At 38.1% G+C, this 15,884-nt stretch overlaps 1 protein-coding gene across 4 annotated transcripts in view; it reads right to left on the reverse strand.

Annotated features, from left to right (window-relative positions):
* Nucleotides 1-15,884, reverse strand: part of Sema3c (semaphorin 3C) — a 163,485-nt gene that overhangs the window by 15,545 nt on the left and 132,056 nt on the right. For all 4 annotated transcript variants that reach the window (NM_001106578.2, NM_001439851.1, XM_087656438.1 and 1 more), the window contains 3 exon segments: nt 5,215-5,372; nt 8,831-8,872; nt 11,712-11,800. In NM_001106578.2, coding sequence (NP_001100048.1) covers nt 5,215-5,372; nt 8,831-8,872; nt 11,712-11,800 — 289 coding nt within the window.

The raw sequence follows: 15,884 nt of genomic DNA on the forward strand, positions 1-15,884 counted from the left end.
CTGGACTGATGTTATACAGACCCTAAGAGAACACAAATGCCAGCCCAGGTTACTGTATCCAGCAAAACTCTCAATTAACATTGATGGAGAAACCAAGATATTCCATGACAAAACCAAATTTACACAATATCTTTCCACAAATCCAGCACTACAAAGGATAATAAATGGTAAAGCCCAACATATGGAGGCAAGCTATACCCTAGAAGAAGCAAGAAACTAATCGTCTTGGCAACAAAACAAAGAGAATGAAAGCACACAAACATAACCTCACATCCAAATATGAATATAACGGGAAGCAATAATTCCTTAATATCTCTCAATATCAATGGCCTCAACTCCCCAATAAAAAGACATAGATTAACAAACTGGATACACAACGAGGACCCTGCATTCTGCTGCCTACAGGAAACACACCTCAGAGACAAAGACAGACACTACCTCAGAGTGAAAGGCTGGAAAACAACTTTCCAAGCAAATGGTCAGAAGAAGCAAGCTGGAGTAGCCATTCTAATATCAAATAAAATCAATTGCCAACTAAAAGTCATCAAAAAAGATAAGGAAGGACACTTCATATTCATCAAAGGAAAAATCCACCAAGATGAACTCTCAATCCTAAATATCTATGCCCCAAATACAAGGGCACCTACATACGTAAAAGAAACCTTACTAAAGCTCAAAGCAAACATTGCACCTCACACAATAATAGTGGGAGTTTTCAACACACCACTCTCATCAATGGACAGATCATGGAAACAGAAATTAAACAGTGATGTCGACAGACTAAGAGAAGTCATGAGCCAAATGGACTTAACGGATATTTATAGAACATTCTATCCTAAAGCAAAAGGATATACCTTCTTCTCAGCTCCTCATGGTACTTTCTCCAAAATTGACCATATAATTGGTCAAAAAACGGGCATCAACAGGTACAGAAAGATAGAAATAATCCCATGCGTGCTATCGGACCACCACGGCCTAAAACTGGTCTTCAATAACAATAAGGGAAGAATGCCCACATATACATGGAAATTGAACAATGCTCTACTCAATGATAACCTGGTCAAGGAAGAAATAAAGAGAGAAATTAAAAACTTTTTAGAATTTAATGAAAATGAAGATACAACATACCCAAACTTATGGGACACAATGAAAGCTGTGCTAAGAGGAAAACTCATAGCGCTGAGTGCCTGCAGAAAGAAACAGGAAAGAGCGTATGTCAGCAGCTTGACAGCACACCTAAAAGCTCTAGAACAAAAAGAAGCAAATACACCCAGGAGGAGTAGAAGGCAGGAAATAATCAAACTCAGAGCTGAAATCAACCAAGTAGAAACAAAAAGGACCATAGAAAGAATCAACATAACCAAAAGTTGGTTCTTTGAGAAAATCAACAAGATAGATAAACCCTTAGCCAGACTAACGAGAGGACACAGAGAGTGCGTCCAAATTAACAAAATCAGAAATGAAAAGGGAGACATAACAACAGATTCAGAGGAAATTCAAAAAATCATCAGATCTTACTATAAAAACTTATATTCAACAAAACTTGAAAATCTTCAGGAAATGGACAATTTCCTAGACAGATACCAGGTATCGAAGTTAAATCAGGAACAGATAAACCAGTTAAACAACCCCATCACTCCTAAGGAAATAGAAGCAGTCATTAAAGGTCTCCCAACCAAAAAGAGCCCTGGTCCAGACGGGTTTAGTGCAGAATTCTATCAAACCTTCATAGAAGACCTCATAACAATATTATCCAAACTATTCCACAAAATTGAAACAGATGGAGCACTACCGAATTCCTTCTACGAAGCCACAATTACTCTTATACCTAAACCACACAAAGACACAACAAAGAAAGAGAACTTCAGACCAATTTCCCTTATGAATATCGACGTAAAAATACTCAATAAAATTCTGGCAAACCGAATTCAAGAGCACATCAAAACAATCATCCACCATGATCAAGTAGGCTTCATCCCAGGCATGCATACGGAAAACCATCAACGTGATCCATTATATAAACAAACTGAAAGAACAGAACCACATGATCATTTCATTAGATGCTCAGAAAGCATTTGACAAAATTCAACACCCCTTCATGATAAAAGTCCTGGAAAGAATAGGAATTCAAGGCCCATACCTAAACATAGTAAAAGCCATATACAGCAAACCAGTTGCTAACATTAAACTAAATGGAGAGAAACTTGAAGCAATCCCACTAAAATCAGGGACTAGACAAGGCTGCCCACTCTCTCCCTACTTATTCAATATAGTTCTTGAAGTTCTAGCCAGAGCAATCAGACAAAAAAAGGAGATCAAGGGGATACAGATAGGAAAAGAAGAGGTTAAAATATCACTATTTGCAGATGACATGATAGTATATTTAAGTGATCCAAAAGTTCCACCAGAGAACTACTAAAGCTGATAAACAACTTCAGCAAAGTGGCTGGGTATAAAATTAACTCAAATAAATCAGTTGCCTTCCTCTATACAAAAGAGAAACAAGCCGTGAAAGAAATTAGGGAAACGGCACCCTTCATAATAGACCCAAATAATATAAAGTACCTCGGTGTGACTTTAACCAAGCAAGTAAAAGATCTGTAGAATAAGAACTTCAAGACACTGAGGAAAGAAATTGAAGAAGACCTCAGAAATGGAAAGATCTCCCATGCTCATGGATTGGCAGGATTAATATAGTAAAAATGGCCATTTTTCCAAAAGCGATCTACAGATTCAATGCAATCCCCATCAAAATACCAATCCAATTCTTCAAAGAGTTAGACAGAACAATTTGCAAATTCATCTGGAATAACAAAAAACCCGGGATAGCTAAAGCTATCCTCAACAATAAAAGGACTTCAGGGGGAATCACTATCCCTGAACTCAAGCAGTATTACAGAGCAATAGTGATAAAAACTGCATGGTATTGGTACAGAGACAGACAGATAGACCAATGGAATAGAATTGAAGACCCAGAAATGAACCCACACACCTATGGTCACTTGATTTTTGACAAAGGAGCCAAAACCATCCAATAGAAAAAAAGATAGCATTTTCAGCAAATGGTGCTGGTTCAACTGGAGGTCAACATGTAGAAGAATGCAAATCGATCCATGCTTATCACCCTGTACAAAGCTTAAGTCCAAGTGGATCAAGGACCTCCACATCAAACCAGACACACTCAAACTAATAGAAGAAAAACTAGGGAAGCATCTGGAACACATGGGCACTGGAAAAATTTCCTGAACAAAACACCAATGGCTTATGCTCTAAGATCAAGAATCGACAAATGGGATCTCATAAAACTGGAAAGCTTCTGTAAGGCAAAGGACACTGTGCTTAGGACAAAACGGCAACCAACAGATTGGGAAAAGATCTTTACCAATCCTACAACAGATAGAGGCCTTATATCCAAAATATACAAAGAACTCAAGAAGTTAGACCGCACGGAAACAAATAACCCTATTACAAAATGGGGTTCAGAGCTAAACAAAGAATTCACAGCTGAGGAATGCCGAATGGCTGTAAAACACCTAAAGAAATGTTCAACATCTTTAGTCATAAGGGAAATGCAAATCAAAACAACCCTGAGATTTCACCTCACACCAGTGAGAATGGCTAAGATCAAAAACTCAGGTGACAGCAGATGCTGGCGAGGATGTGGAGAAAGAGGAACACTCCTCCATTGTTGGTGGGATTGCAGACTGGTAAAACCATTCTGGAAATCAGTCTGGAGGTTCCTCAGAAAATTGGACATTGAACTGCCTGAGGATCCAGCTATACCTCTCTTGGGCATATACCCAAAAGATGCCTCAACATATAAAAGAGACACGTGCTCCACTATGTTCATCGCAGCCTTATTTATAATAGCCAGAAAATGGAAAGAACCCAGATGCCCTTCAACAGAGGAATGGATACAGAAAATGTGGTACATCTACACAATGGAATATTACTCAGCTATCAAAAACAACGAGTTTATGAAATTCGTAGGCAAATGGTTGGAACTGGAAAATATCATCCTGAGTGAGCTAACCCAATCACAGAAAGACATACATGGTATGCACTCATTGATAAGTGGCTATTAGCCCAAATGCTTGAATTACCCTAGATCCCTAGAACAAACGAAACTCAAGACGGATGATCAAAATGTGAATGCTTCACTCCTTCTTTAAATGAGGAAAAAGAATACCCTTGGCTGGGAAGGGAGAGGCAAAGATTAAAACAGAGACTGAAGGAACACCCATTCAGAGCCTGCCCCACTGGTGGCCCATACATATACAGCCACCCAATTGGACAAGATGGATGAAGCAAAGAAGTGCAGACCGACAGGAGCCGGATGTAGATCGCTCCTGAGAGACACAGCCAGAATACAGCAAATACAGAGGCGAATGCCAGCAGCAAACCACTGAACTGAGAATAGGTCCCCCGTTGAAGGAATCAGAGAAAGAACTGGAAGAGCTTGAAGGGGCTCGAGACCCCAAAAGTACAACAATGTCAAGCAACCAGAGCTTCCAGGGACTAAGCCACTACCTAAAGACTATACATGGACTGACCCTGGACTCTGACCCCATAGGTAGCAATGAATATCCTAGTAAGAGCACCAGTGGAAGGGGAAGCCCTGGGTCCTGCTAAGACTGAACCCCCAGTGAACTAGACTATGGGGGGAGGGCGGCAATGGGGGGAGGGTTGGGAGGGGGACACCCATAAGGAAGGGGAGGTGGGAGGGGGATGTTTGCCCGGAAACCGGGAAAGGGAATAACACTTGAAATGTATATAAGAAATACTCAAGTGAATAAAAAAAAATAATAAAAAAATTTAAAAAAAAAAGAAAAAAAAAAGAAAACACCAACTTTAGAAATAAATCTAATTACACGAAGTTCAAATGCTCATTTGAAAGATAATTAAGCAATATATACGCAGTCCTAGCAGGGTGAGGTTTAAGGCTACAGTGACATACAGAGGACACAATAGAGCCACACATCAGTGTGAAGGCAGAGCTTAAAATGCCACCTCCTGTGTTTGATGGGTCCTAGAGCCTAACTTTTCCATGAAGAAGAGAAACTCAGGTCATAACGCATGTCATCTCTTTCCCTAAAAGGCTGTATGCAATGGTAACTATGGCTTCATTCTGCCCTGGGTTTTAAAATGAAACAGGCCATAGAACCTGTCCATGTCTGCCCTGCTATGCAGAGTACATGCATGTTTGGCACTCACCGTTTCCCAGTGGGGTAGAACCTAGAGCAGGAGTGGCCATCCCAGGCGCAGTATGGGTCCCTTGCCAGGCAGCAGTCTGCACAGGCTGTGCCGTAGATATGGCAACGATGCAGAGAGACTTGGGAAACCCCCTCATTGGAGCTCACGTACAACTGTTGCTATAAGAAAAACCACGATGATTTATTTCAGATGTAGAAGTTAAAGGACCTTCAGCAGGAACATATTATAATATATAGCCACAAACCCATGAATTCCTTTAGAAACAGACTCAAAACAAGAAGCAAAGAGAAAGTATAGCCAAAATAAATAGAATTTTCCTACATTAATATGCCTATAACATTACCACTTTCTGTAAAAAAAATACTTCTTAGTATACCATGTAGAATGGTAATCTGTTTTAAACATTGGGGTCCACTGTTCTCTAAGATTTGGCCTATTTATTGCAGATTTAAATTAAGATGTTTTCTTTTTCCACTGTCTCTTAGCAAATGACAAGGAAGCTTTCACAATATTCAAGTACAGCAGAACAAGTCAATTTCAAAATAGAAAGCATTTTTGTTCAGAAGAAAAAAAAGTTCTAGATAATCAGTCATATTTAAAATGAAAGCATTTGGATAAGTGACTGTAGGATGGTGGGCTGTGAAAGGTACTCTGATTCCTGGTTGAGATAGGTCCAATCCCTGGAGACTCTAAAGGGATGGCAGGCAGAGGGCGTATTCCCAGTCTCCCAGGAGATCAGGGCTTTCTCAGCCCCCACAGACCCCCCCGCCCCCGCAGAAAGGTTTGAGACAGATCTGTCATGCAGGGCAATGCCCCAAGCCCCTCCTCCACAAGTGAGGACTTGACCACAGGTCACATAGGCTCAAGGCAGAACAGTCATAGAAGCAGGACCAAGCCGCCAAATATGTAGATGAGCTCTTCCCAAGGTCTCAGGCCAAACCAATAGGAAGTACCTGGTGTCAGACACTGACCCATCCAAAAACTGTAATTAAGGGCTGTGTTCAGAAGAATTAAAAGTGTGTAAGAATTATTTCCTCGTCTGAGAGCTTCTGTCATAAGAGCTGTATGACCGCCGCTTGGGGAAAAGATCTGCTCTCCTGAAATCCTTGTCAGAAACTCCCCAGCACCCCTCGCTGGTTACTCAGTCTTCTGACTCGGCCCTGTCAGAGCAACCGAAGAGGTGGAAGGAAGGACCAGCAGTGGAGGCAGCAGAAGCTCTTCCCCCTCCCTGCCTGAGTTCTCTCCCCCTCACCCCAAACTAAGCACCTAGCTGGGCCAGAGATCGGTGTGGAAAGCCCCATGCCCCAGACCCCCACACGTTTTTGGAAGTAATACATTGCTTATTAAAACTATTTTTACATTATTTGAAAATGTACCTATTTGTTATGTGTTTGTGTTTGTACATGCATGTATGTCACACACACACACACACACACACACACACACACACACACACACACACATACATCAGTGTGTGCACCTGTGTTCCCATGCAGAGGCCAGAGGAGGACACTGGGTATTGTTCTCTATCACACTGTGCCATAATCCTTTGTGTAAGTTACTACACCTGGAGATATGGTGGTAATTCATGAATTCCAGCCATCCTCCTCTCCCTACTTGCTCATGGTCGCCCCTTGCTATTTACAAAGGCCATCTGACCAACCCTAATATAAAAGTTTACAGTTAAATATGACTCAAAATTTCTTCTTTGTCTACCAATCTTTATTACCCTAATAGAGTAAAAAATATAATTCGCCCAGGAACACTGGACATAAATGATTACCACTGGTCCCTGTGGCAGAGATCTATAGTTCTAATTCCTTGGGCAGTTAAATCAGAAGTGTGACAAGTTCAAGGCTTGCTTGGCTGCAGAGAGTGACTTCATAAAGCCACATCAGGCACTCCTGAGACTTGGCCACAAAATGAAAAGTTAAAAAAGAAGGCTTGGGATGTAGCTCAGTGTTTGAAAGTGTTACTATGCAGGAGGCCTCTAAGTTCTATTCCAGCAGTGTTTATTGCTTAACTAAATATGTATCTGAAGAAGAGAGGCAATTGCCAGTATCATCATTAAAATATTTAACAATCCCAATTTATTTGAAAAAAGGGGAAAATGTGGTTTTATCCTATGTACACTAGTTTTTTTTTAGTAATGTCAGTATTTTTGCAACCAGATACAAAGAGTAAAGGAAAGGTAACAAACTCACAACTAAACAAGTAAAACATTCTCTTCACCAATTTTAGTCTTCCCACCTCAGAATGTAATGAAGTATTTAGCAAAGCCAAACATGTTCAGAAAATCAAGTCATTACTCTAGCTGTGACATTCACTGCCTCACTGAAACATTTTAAACCATCTGCAGTATGAGATGTTGAAAACCAACATAACAAATGACCTATAAAGATGTTGAGCCATACATTTTATATACGACTATGGTGCCGTGCAAACGACTGTGAAGACTTTGAATCTTGCTTCTACATTGTCTCTTCCCATTAAGCCATCATAAACAAAGGGCTTCCCTGCTGGCTTCAAAGACAATTCTGACTTGAGATCAGCTCCATAGGACATTAGCAAAATGACAAATGACTTCTTGTTACTTGGGAAAATGTTTGTTATGCACCATGCAAACATTTTTACAGATGAGATCTTTAACTCCATTATGTCATATTTATTTGTTCTCATAAAACTCAGTCAAGTGAAAAGATCAGAACTTTGACCATGAGTACCACATCATGTCTAGCATGTTAGATATGGCAAAGAGCACTGCAATTATAAAGTCAGTTGTTCAAACATCTAACATCTTTAGTCTCTGTTCCAAGAAAAATAGAACCAAAGGTTCTTCGAGACAGCACTAGCTAGCGCCATCTTCTTCTAGGCTCACATACATCATTTGTGAGAAAGTCATTGCTTTCTAGATGTAGAAACTTAGGGCAGGAAAGTTAAGCTTTCCTGTAACTTATATTCAAGTTGAGATTAAATAAATGCAAAGATGACTCATTCTGACTGTATAGGGGGGTAGCTCCTGAGGCTTTGGGAATTGAAACAGGGTGCATCACAGACATGAAAAATTGGAATTGCCATTGTGATCATTGAATATTTACATGGTTAAGAAATTTACATTAACTTAATTCTTGATAATTACCATCTTTTAATCCTTTTCCAAGTCCACATCCCTTAGATAGTGTACAGTAAGGGTTTTGTAGACATCCATAAACCATAGGAAATAATACTGTCTGTTATATTAAAGATATACTGGCAGGAAAGTAGAAATGAGTGGATTATTCACTCTAGCTCCTGAGGATGTCTTGAAATTACAGTAGCCCAAATATTATGCTCACTCCTTTTAGAATATTGATCTTTATTATAGTGAGCACACCATCATAGTTCAGGAAATAGAATATATGAAAAGCTGGAATGCCTTTTGCATATATGGTCTGCTCTCATTATCTTTGATGGAAAACATTCAGTTTTCACCAACAGACAGTGAGGTCAATGTCAAATTAGAGAGGATTCTGTATGATTGTCAATAGTAAAACTCTCAGATCTTTCAGAAGTTAAAAAACATACTTTCCTGATTATATTTTATCATGCATAGAACATGACATAAAATGTTTCTTACCTTTTTGGATGAGATTTTCATTGTTGTTATAGGAACATGATTCTAAAAAATTAAAAAAGGTACATTACTTGATCATTTGACCTTTAGAAGGAGTTTTGCATGTAAAATTCTATTTGTATAAACATTCAAAAGCCATATTTTCTTCCAGTGCCTATACTCTCTGTAACATGTATTTCTTCTTTGGGACTACAGATAGACTGGTATAACGTGTTTAAACTTGGAAGCAGTACAATTATCGCACACGAATTACAATGAGCGTTCAAAGGAAAATGGAAAAATCAGATCATTGAAAGAAGCATTTCGAACATTGATTTGAACATTGGATCTGTGTGCAGGAGGAGACTGTGATAGGGAAAACCCTACATGAGATGTTACTATTCACCTCTCAAGAGCTGTTTAGGAAAGACTGGTATGCTTAACCAGGCTATAGAGTTCTCATTGGTAAGAACAAAGACATATATAGTTATAAGGGTCTTTTTGTGAAAGGATTCACTGAAATGCTAATCCTTCTGAAGGCCACTTGATAGCTTCACTTCCTAAATATTATCAACTAATTTTAAACTTAAAACGGAATTTATGATATACTGATGCCGATCCAGGATTAATTCAGGAAGGGTGAAGTTCCCAAATCCAGTTATTCCCACCATCCTACTTCCTTTAGATCTGCATATATTTGTAAACATTTAGAATGGAAAATGGCGATATCAAGAACCATCAGTGGTCATGACTTGCATTAACCTCACTCACATAGTCACATACACATGTGCAATGGATGTGACAATTTACAGTCACTGCATCACCTGCTAAAGTTTTATCTCACTTCAATTCCAGCTTAAAGGAACCAGACACATGAATATAGGATGACAAAGGAGGTTGAAGTTCTATGTTGTGGAATAACTGTTCCTACTCTTTTTAAATGCTACACTGATAGCTCTGAAGTATGTCCACATAACACTTAACTAAGGGTATTTTCTACTTAAATCTATTTTATCCTTACATGACCATCATAATATTTCATACACACCCAGTGATTTTACCTCACCTCAAAATTTGACAAAAACACATGCCAAAGACAACGACTGCATTTGCCAATAGTGCCTTTCACTCTGCTCTATCAACAATCCCAGAGACATCAGGAAGGAAGCCCAAACACCTTTTCAAATGATGTCCCCACAGGAACTGTGACTGACTGTGGATTTCCATTCGGAATTTTGTTTTCTTGATGATAACAACAGAACAAATCGTGTAACTGTCCATACATCCTTCTCACTAGATGGCTTTTCCATAATATATATGTTTAGACGGGTTTCAAACTCACTTCATTAAACATTTCCAGATAACCAAAACAGATATTCAGTATTAAAAATGAAGTGTTGGCACTACATAACTTTTTGTTATCTTCAGGAAACACCAACTAGTTGGTTGCGTGGAAAAAAGTATACGATGTAATACAATGATAGTTAATGCAGTGAAACACTCTATTTCTCTACAAGCCGAGCAGGCAAAAACCTGCTGGGATAGATACAGTCAATATATGTTTTACTGTGATGATCACAAAGAACCTAGTGAAAATTAGAATCGAGTATTAAAATTATAAGAGTAACAACACACTGGATAGTAGTTGGAGAATCTCCAACTCATATTAGACTCCATTCGTTGTTACAGTGTTCAATTGTAAAATTTAATTGAAAAATCTATCAGTGTTGTTTCTTATGCAATTAGATGCTTATGAAACCAATAGCTTCAGGAAGCACAGTAATGATCTTAATGAGACAATCTGTTTTGAGTCAAGTCAGCTAAGCAAAACATCTAAGTGTGCAAGGGATAGTCTACTTCTGGGCGTTCCGAGGTACTACTGAGTAAACTCCTCAGTCAGAGGCTGGTTCTGGTCTCCAGAATCCCATGTCTCTTAATTGTCGCAGCTGTAAATAATGACCTATGAAAGCCTGGATTCCTCACTAAGTTTTCTTTACAACTCTTTTGCTGTGCTTTCCCCCCAAGTTTCCAGATAAAGACCCTTATATAGGAACAATGATCATGCCAGGAAGGAAGCAGCTAGGTAGGACCAGCACAGACTGGTTCTGTCGGTTCCCAGATACCTGAAGAACAGGTAACTCAGTATGGTGGCCTCAGGCTGTTATTGTAGCACTTGGAAAATTGAAGTAGGCTGGTCAGAAACTGGAGGCCAGCCTATCATCGGAGGGATTGTCTAAGGTATGAAGGAGGAAAGGGTATCTGGGCCAGTGTCCTGAATGGCAGAGAGATCTTAATGAAGTGAAATTCACCATTGTACACTGGTGCTCTTTTTTTTTTTCTATTTCCTTGTAAAGCACCCAAGATTCAAGGAGAACAATACAATGAAATCCAAAGCATGGACCGAACATAAGGGTTCAAGTGCTAAGAAGGAGCATTAGTTTTATTTAACTGACATGGTATTTGAGTGGAAAGCAATCAAACAGCAGCAGCTTTTCTTGGAATGACTGGCTGCAAAGCTATGAGGAAGCTTATCTGTAATCACTAATGTGAAGGCATTTGGGTTACAGTGGCATGTGAAGGAAATGATAAAGCCTCCTTCATTACAGACTCCCCTAGACCTTGGCCAGAGGGACTCATTTTTTAAAAATAATGATGAGCAAATTTCTTTGGGTTGTGATGATAGCTGGTAAAAAATGTCAGCCTTTTATGTTGAGATAACTTAAAGTATAAGAAAATACTTCGCAAAAAATATTTGTTCTCTAGTTCTCCTTTTATCTGAGACTTTTCTACTCTTAAAATTTATTACATTTGCTTATTTAATCTTTTATTGGCTATTTTTACTGGCTAGAGTAAAGGAATGATGTCATCATGCATGCGATGAGATGGACAGAAGAAGTGACCAAACCTTAAAGACTTCCAGCTCCTCCAGAATGAGCTCCCCACTAGCAGAGCTGTTGGTAGGAAGGACTACGACCTTCTGCACGGTGCCCCGATCTAGATGGGAGAGAGAGTGGGAGATGCTGTAGAACAGTGCCTTCAAACCCAGAATATGGTTAACACAAGAGCCCAGTCTCAAACAGATTGAACATTTTTAACACACTGACATTTTTGTCTAACCCAATATATTTAAATTAAGACTATATAAAACTAAAAAGAAAATATGGAATCTTATATTTTACTTGGTGTTAAGTCATAGCCATCCAAGAGGAAACATGTCTTTATAAACATCATTCACATGTCTTAAATCAAAAGTTGTCAATCAGGAATCTGTACTCACATACATGTATGTACATGTGTTTATACATTGGCATGCACACACAAACACACAATTATACAATTTGTACATTAGGTATATGGTTTTGAAATATAATAGAAAGTTTTAAGTCATTAGAAGTGGTCCTACTTCTCCAAGCTAGCATTACAAAGTGATACTCCTACCATTTTGTTAACATTTAATCTGTTTTGGTTTCCTTATTTGAGGAAGTCCTAGTAGAAATGGTTAGCTATTACAATAGTACAAAGTCACTAGTCCTGGACAACAAATAATGATTATCAGTTTATACAAGGTAAAATGTCTCACTGCCATTACAATGTACAGTAGAAATGAGAAAAACAATTGTGTTTTAGGTTAAAAAACTTATGAAGTAATCATACTGATAAGATTTTATTTATAATTTGGCAATATTTCTTAGGTGCTCTTAAGATATAAGAGAAATTTTGGAATTACATGCTCCAAAGTAATATAAAATAAAAATGTTCTTGTATCCTATAGACATGTTGGATAATAATGGTGCTTACATAAATCATTTCTAGACTAAGATATATAACTCAGATTGTTTTATAAATCATGCAGACACTTTTATGCATATGATTATTTTACTTGACCAGTTGTATGGATTTAGATCTAAGAAAACTAGTTGAGATTTAACAACAAGAATATAAAAAAAACCTTATAACTAATTTGGTAAAGAAAAGGTAAGTACTAATTAAAATAAGTTACCCTTAAAATAATTCAAAAGATGGAATCATAAATATCAAATTGTAAATATTTTCAATTGTAACTGCCAACTTATAATTTACAAGTATCCACCATCCTCAACAGATAAGATTGTTTTTTGCAAGTTTAATTGAGAAACTTCACAAGACGAGCTACTAGAAGCAAACTATTGAAGAATTTTCTAACTATGAACCATTTAGTTATTAATACTACAAATCTATAAATGTTAAACCTTAATACCTAAAATTGGTTGTCAGTCTATAAACAAGAGTTACTTTGATGTAAAAAATTATACCTATGCTTACAATTCATATTTTATGAACCTTATCAAAAGATTCACAAATGTTCTCATTTTAAAAAATTGTGGCTTACAAAATGGTATAAACCAGTAGAATGGTTTGTAAAAGAAGAACATCACAAAACGATACACAGAACAGAAACACCCAGTGTTTGCTAGAGAAATCACTAGAGGTGCAGCACATGAGAATGTGACTTTAGAAGGGTTCAAAGGTCATTCTGTCATTCTGTGAGTGCAGTGCACTGTGTAAAGCCAATCAAAAGTTAATGGTGGTTTCAAAGTACTGAAGATGCCTTGTGCAATTTACAAACCTCCATTATTTTGTTTCTCTGAGCAGCTCCCTTTGAATCATCCCACATGATGACTTGGGATATTTTTGTTCTAGAGGATGATAGAAGTGAAAATTTGCAGTAAGGAACCTTTCAGAGATGCTATACAAATGTGTTGTAAGGGAAAATGGATGAACATGGCTACAGATGTTCCTTATTTTCAAAGGACTGCCCATCAAAATGATCAGTGGAGACAACCAAAGAAATGGCGCATATATATATATGTATATATATGTGTATATATATATATAAAATGACTGTGTGTTTACAAAATATGTAAAATATCCACTTTTAATATAAAAGACAAATAATTGCATGTTTTCAGATGAGTCAGAAGTCTCTTGCCTTTTTCTAATATGTTAATGTACTATAAAAGCAAATGTTTTATGAATGATCAGTCTCTTCTAAAAAGCTTTTGGTAGTAATACTCTATTTATCCATAGTATGAAAAGCTATAACAGTGGCTTATAAAATATGGTGAAGAATATGTGTGTGACTCATTCAAAACAAAACATAGATTATCAAATGTCTGTTGGTTTTCCTATTTTAGATTTTGAAAAATCTATCTGGTACTGGTAAGTGCACAGAAAATATATTCGCAGTATCTCAGACTGTATAACTCATGTTAAAATAAAGTAAATTCTGCTTATCTGCCATCCATTTAAACTCATTGACTCAGTAAAAAAGTATCGAAGGTCGCCAGTGAGTAGGACTGTAAAGATAAAAAGATAAATAGACTCAAGTGTCCATGGTCTGAAATTTATGGGTTTTAAGTCGAGTGTTCACATTAAAATGTTAGGCATTGTGAGATATACATTCCAGAATGGCCATAAAGTTCCCCAGTACTGACATCCACATAAAGCCATCTCTGTATCGTTCCCTTTGAAGAAAATATGGTTATCAGATATCTTCTTTTTAGGGGTTCTGAGAATGGCTTTCCTTTTTTTCACTATTACAAAACCATGGTTTTTTCCTTTGAAAAAGGCGTCACGCCCACAATAGAGTTACAGTGGTGCAGTCTCTCACTTTTTTCTCCAGCTTCACTTGGCTTGTGTGTACCCAGTCAGTCCTTTCACAGTGAGTGTCTGCTACTATAACTTATATTGAACCATTTCCCCTCTTCGTATTAATATCAACAAGCAGCTTTTGGAAAGAACATGTCTTCCACTCTCAATCTACATGGTAAAAGAAGCCTTTGCTGTTCACCAGCTCCATGGAGACCTACCCTAACAGCATCCTCGCTTCTGTCCTCACACAGGAGTAGGCCAATAAACAATTCAGGGCCTGGTACTAGGCCACAGCATGAGCCTCCTTCAGCAGGGTATTAAATTCTTCCACACAACCTTGCTAGAGTCATTCCAGCTACAGTACATGAAACCCACTTGGAGAGCTAGCCACACAGAAGGCAGAGCTGCAAGATGCTGCAATGAAGTTCGGCAGTCTAAATTCTGAAATGGGAAGTCTTTTGTTGTGCTAATAAGCCTGGGTAAGGAGTGTGGCCATTTTGGTTGAGTTCTTACAGAGAAACAATATTACAGAAATCACTCAAAACCAGGTCTGGTTTGGTACACACCTCAGCAGGTGAAACCACTTTACCTCTATTTATCTGACCTACCAAACCATGGATATATTGAATTATCTGTTTTTAATTGAATCTAGCCTCTTCATATAGACTATAGAGATACTAGATCCCTGAATAGATTAGAGCACAAATAATATGTGTGATTAACCAAGGCAAACTTCAGAAGTTAATTCTGTAATGTAAGTTTACATACAAGATAACAGAAAATCATTAATATGCACTGGCTATTTAATTTCCTTTTGTTTACTCAAAATGTAAAGAAACTTCCCTAAATAAGCATTCTTTCTCATTCTGTTTTTTATATTATCTAGATTTCTTTGAAATTGTAATACACAGGATCACAGCAATAATCCTTCCAGCGCTCTTCTGTCTCTAACAGCGGAGACCAGTCTGCATGCATTACTCAGTAGGTGTTGGCTGTTTCAAGCAAGTGATGAAGCATGGCTCATTACTCAGCAGGTCACCAGAGTCATCATTGGTATTTATCCCCTGGTTGCATTTTAACTGAAGTCCCCAGGTTTCCCTGGAAACAAGCTGTGCCTGCCATTGGATTGGTGAAACTCTGCCTCCTTAATCAGGTCTAGTCCCTCCCCTCTCAGTGGTTGCTAACTCGTGAAAGAATTCCAGTCAAGCTGGCTTCTTCCTTGTGTGATCCTGTCACTTAAACACCTATGCTCCAGGGGGGTCACAAGGTTGATTTAGTGCCCTTTATCACCTCCTTAAAAGTCTTAGTTTATTTTTTAGGAAGGGACATTGAATTTTATTTTATGTCATGCCCTACAAATGATACTCAGAGTTGTGATCCTGAGGGCTTACTAATGAGCAATCATTCAACTCAGGTACGATGCAGTCTTGCTCCCTTTAGAATATTT

The sequence above is a fragment of the Rattus norvegicus genome, chromosome 4 (genome assembly GCF_021556685.1).
Source record: "Rattus norvegicus strain SHRSP/BbbUtx chromosome 4, alternate assembly SHRSP_T2T, whole genome shotgun sequence".
Lineage (NCBI taxonomy): Eukaryota > Metazoa > Chordata > Mammalia > Rodentia > Muridae > Rattus > Rattus norvegicus.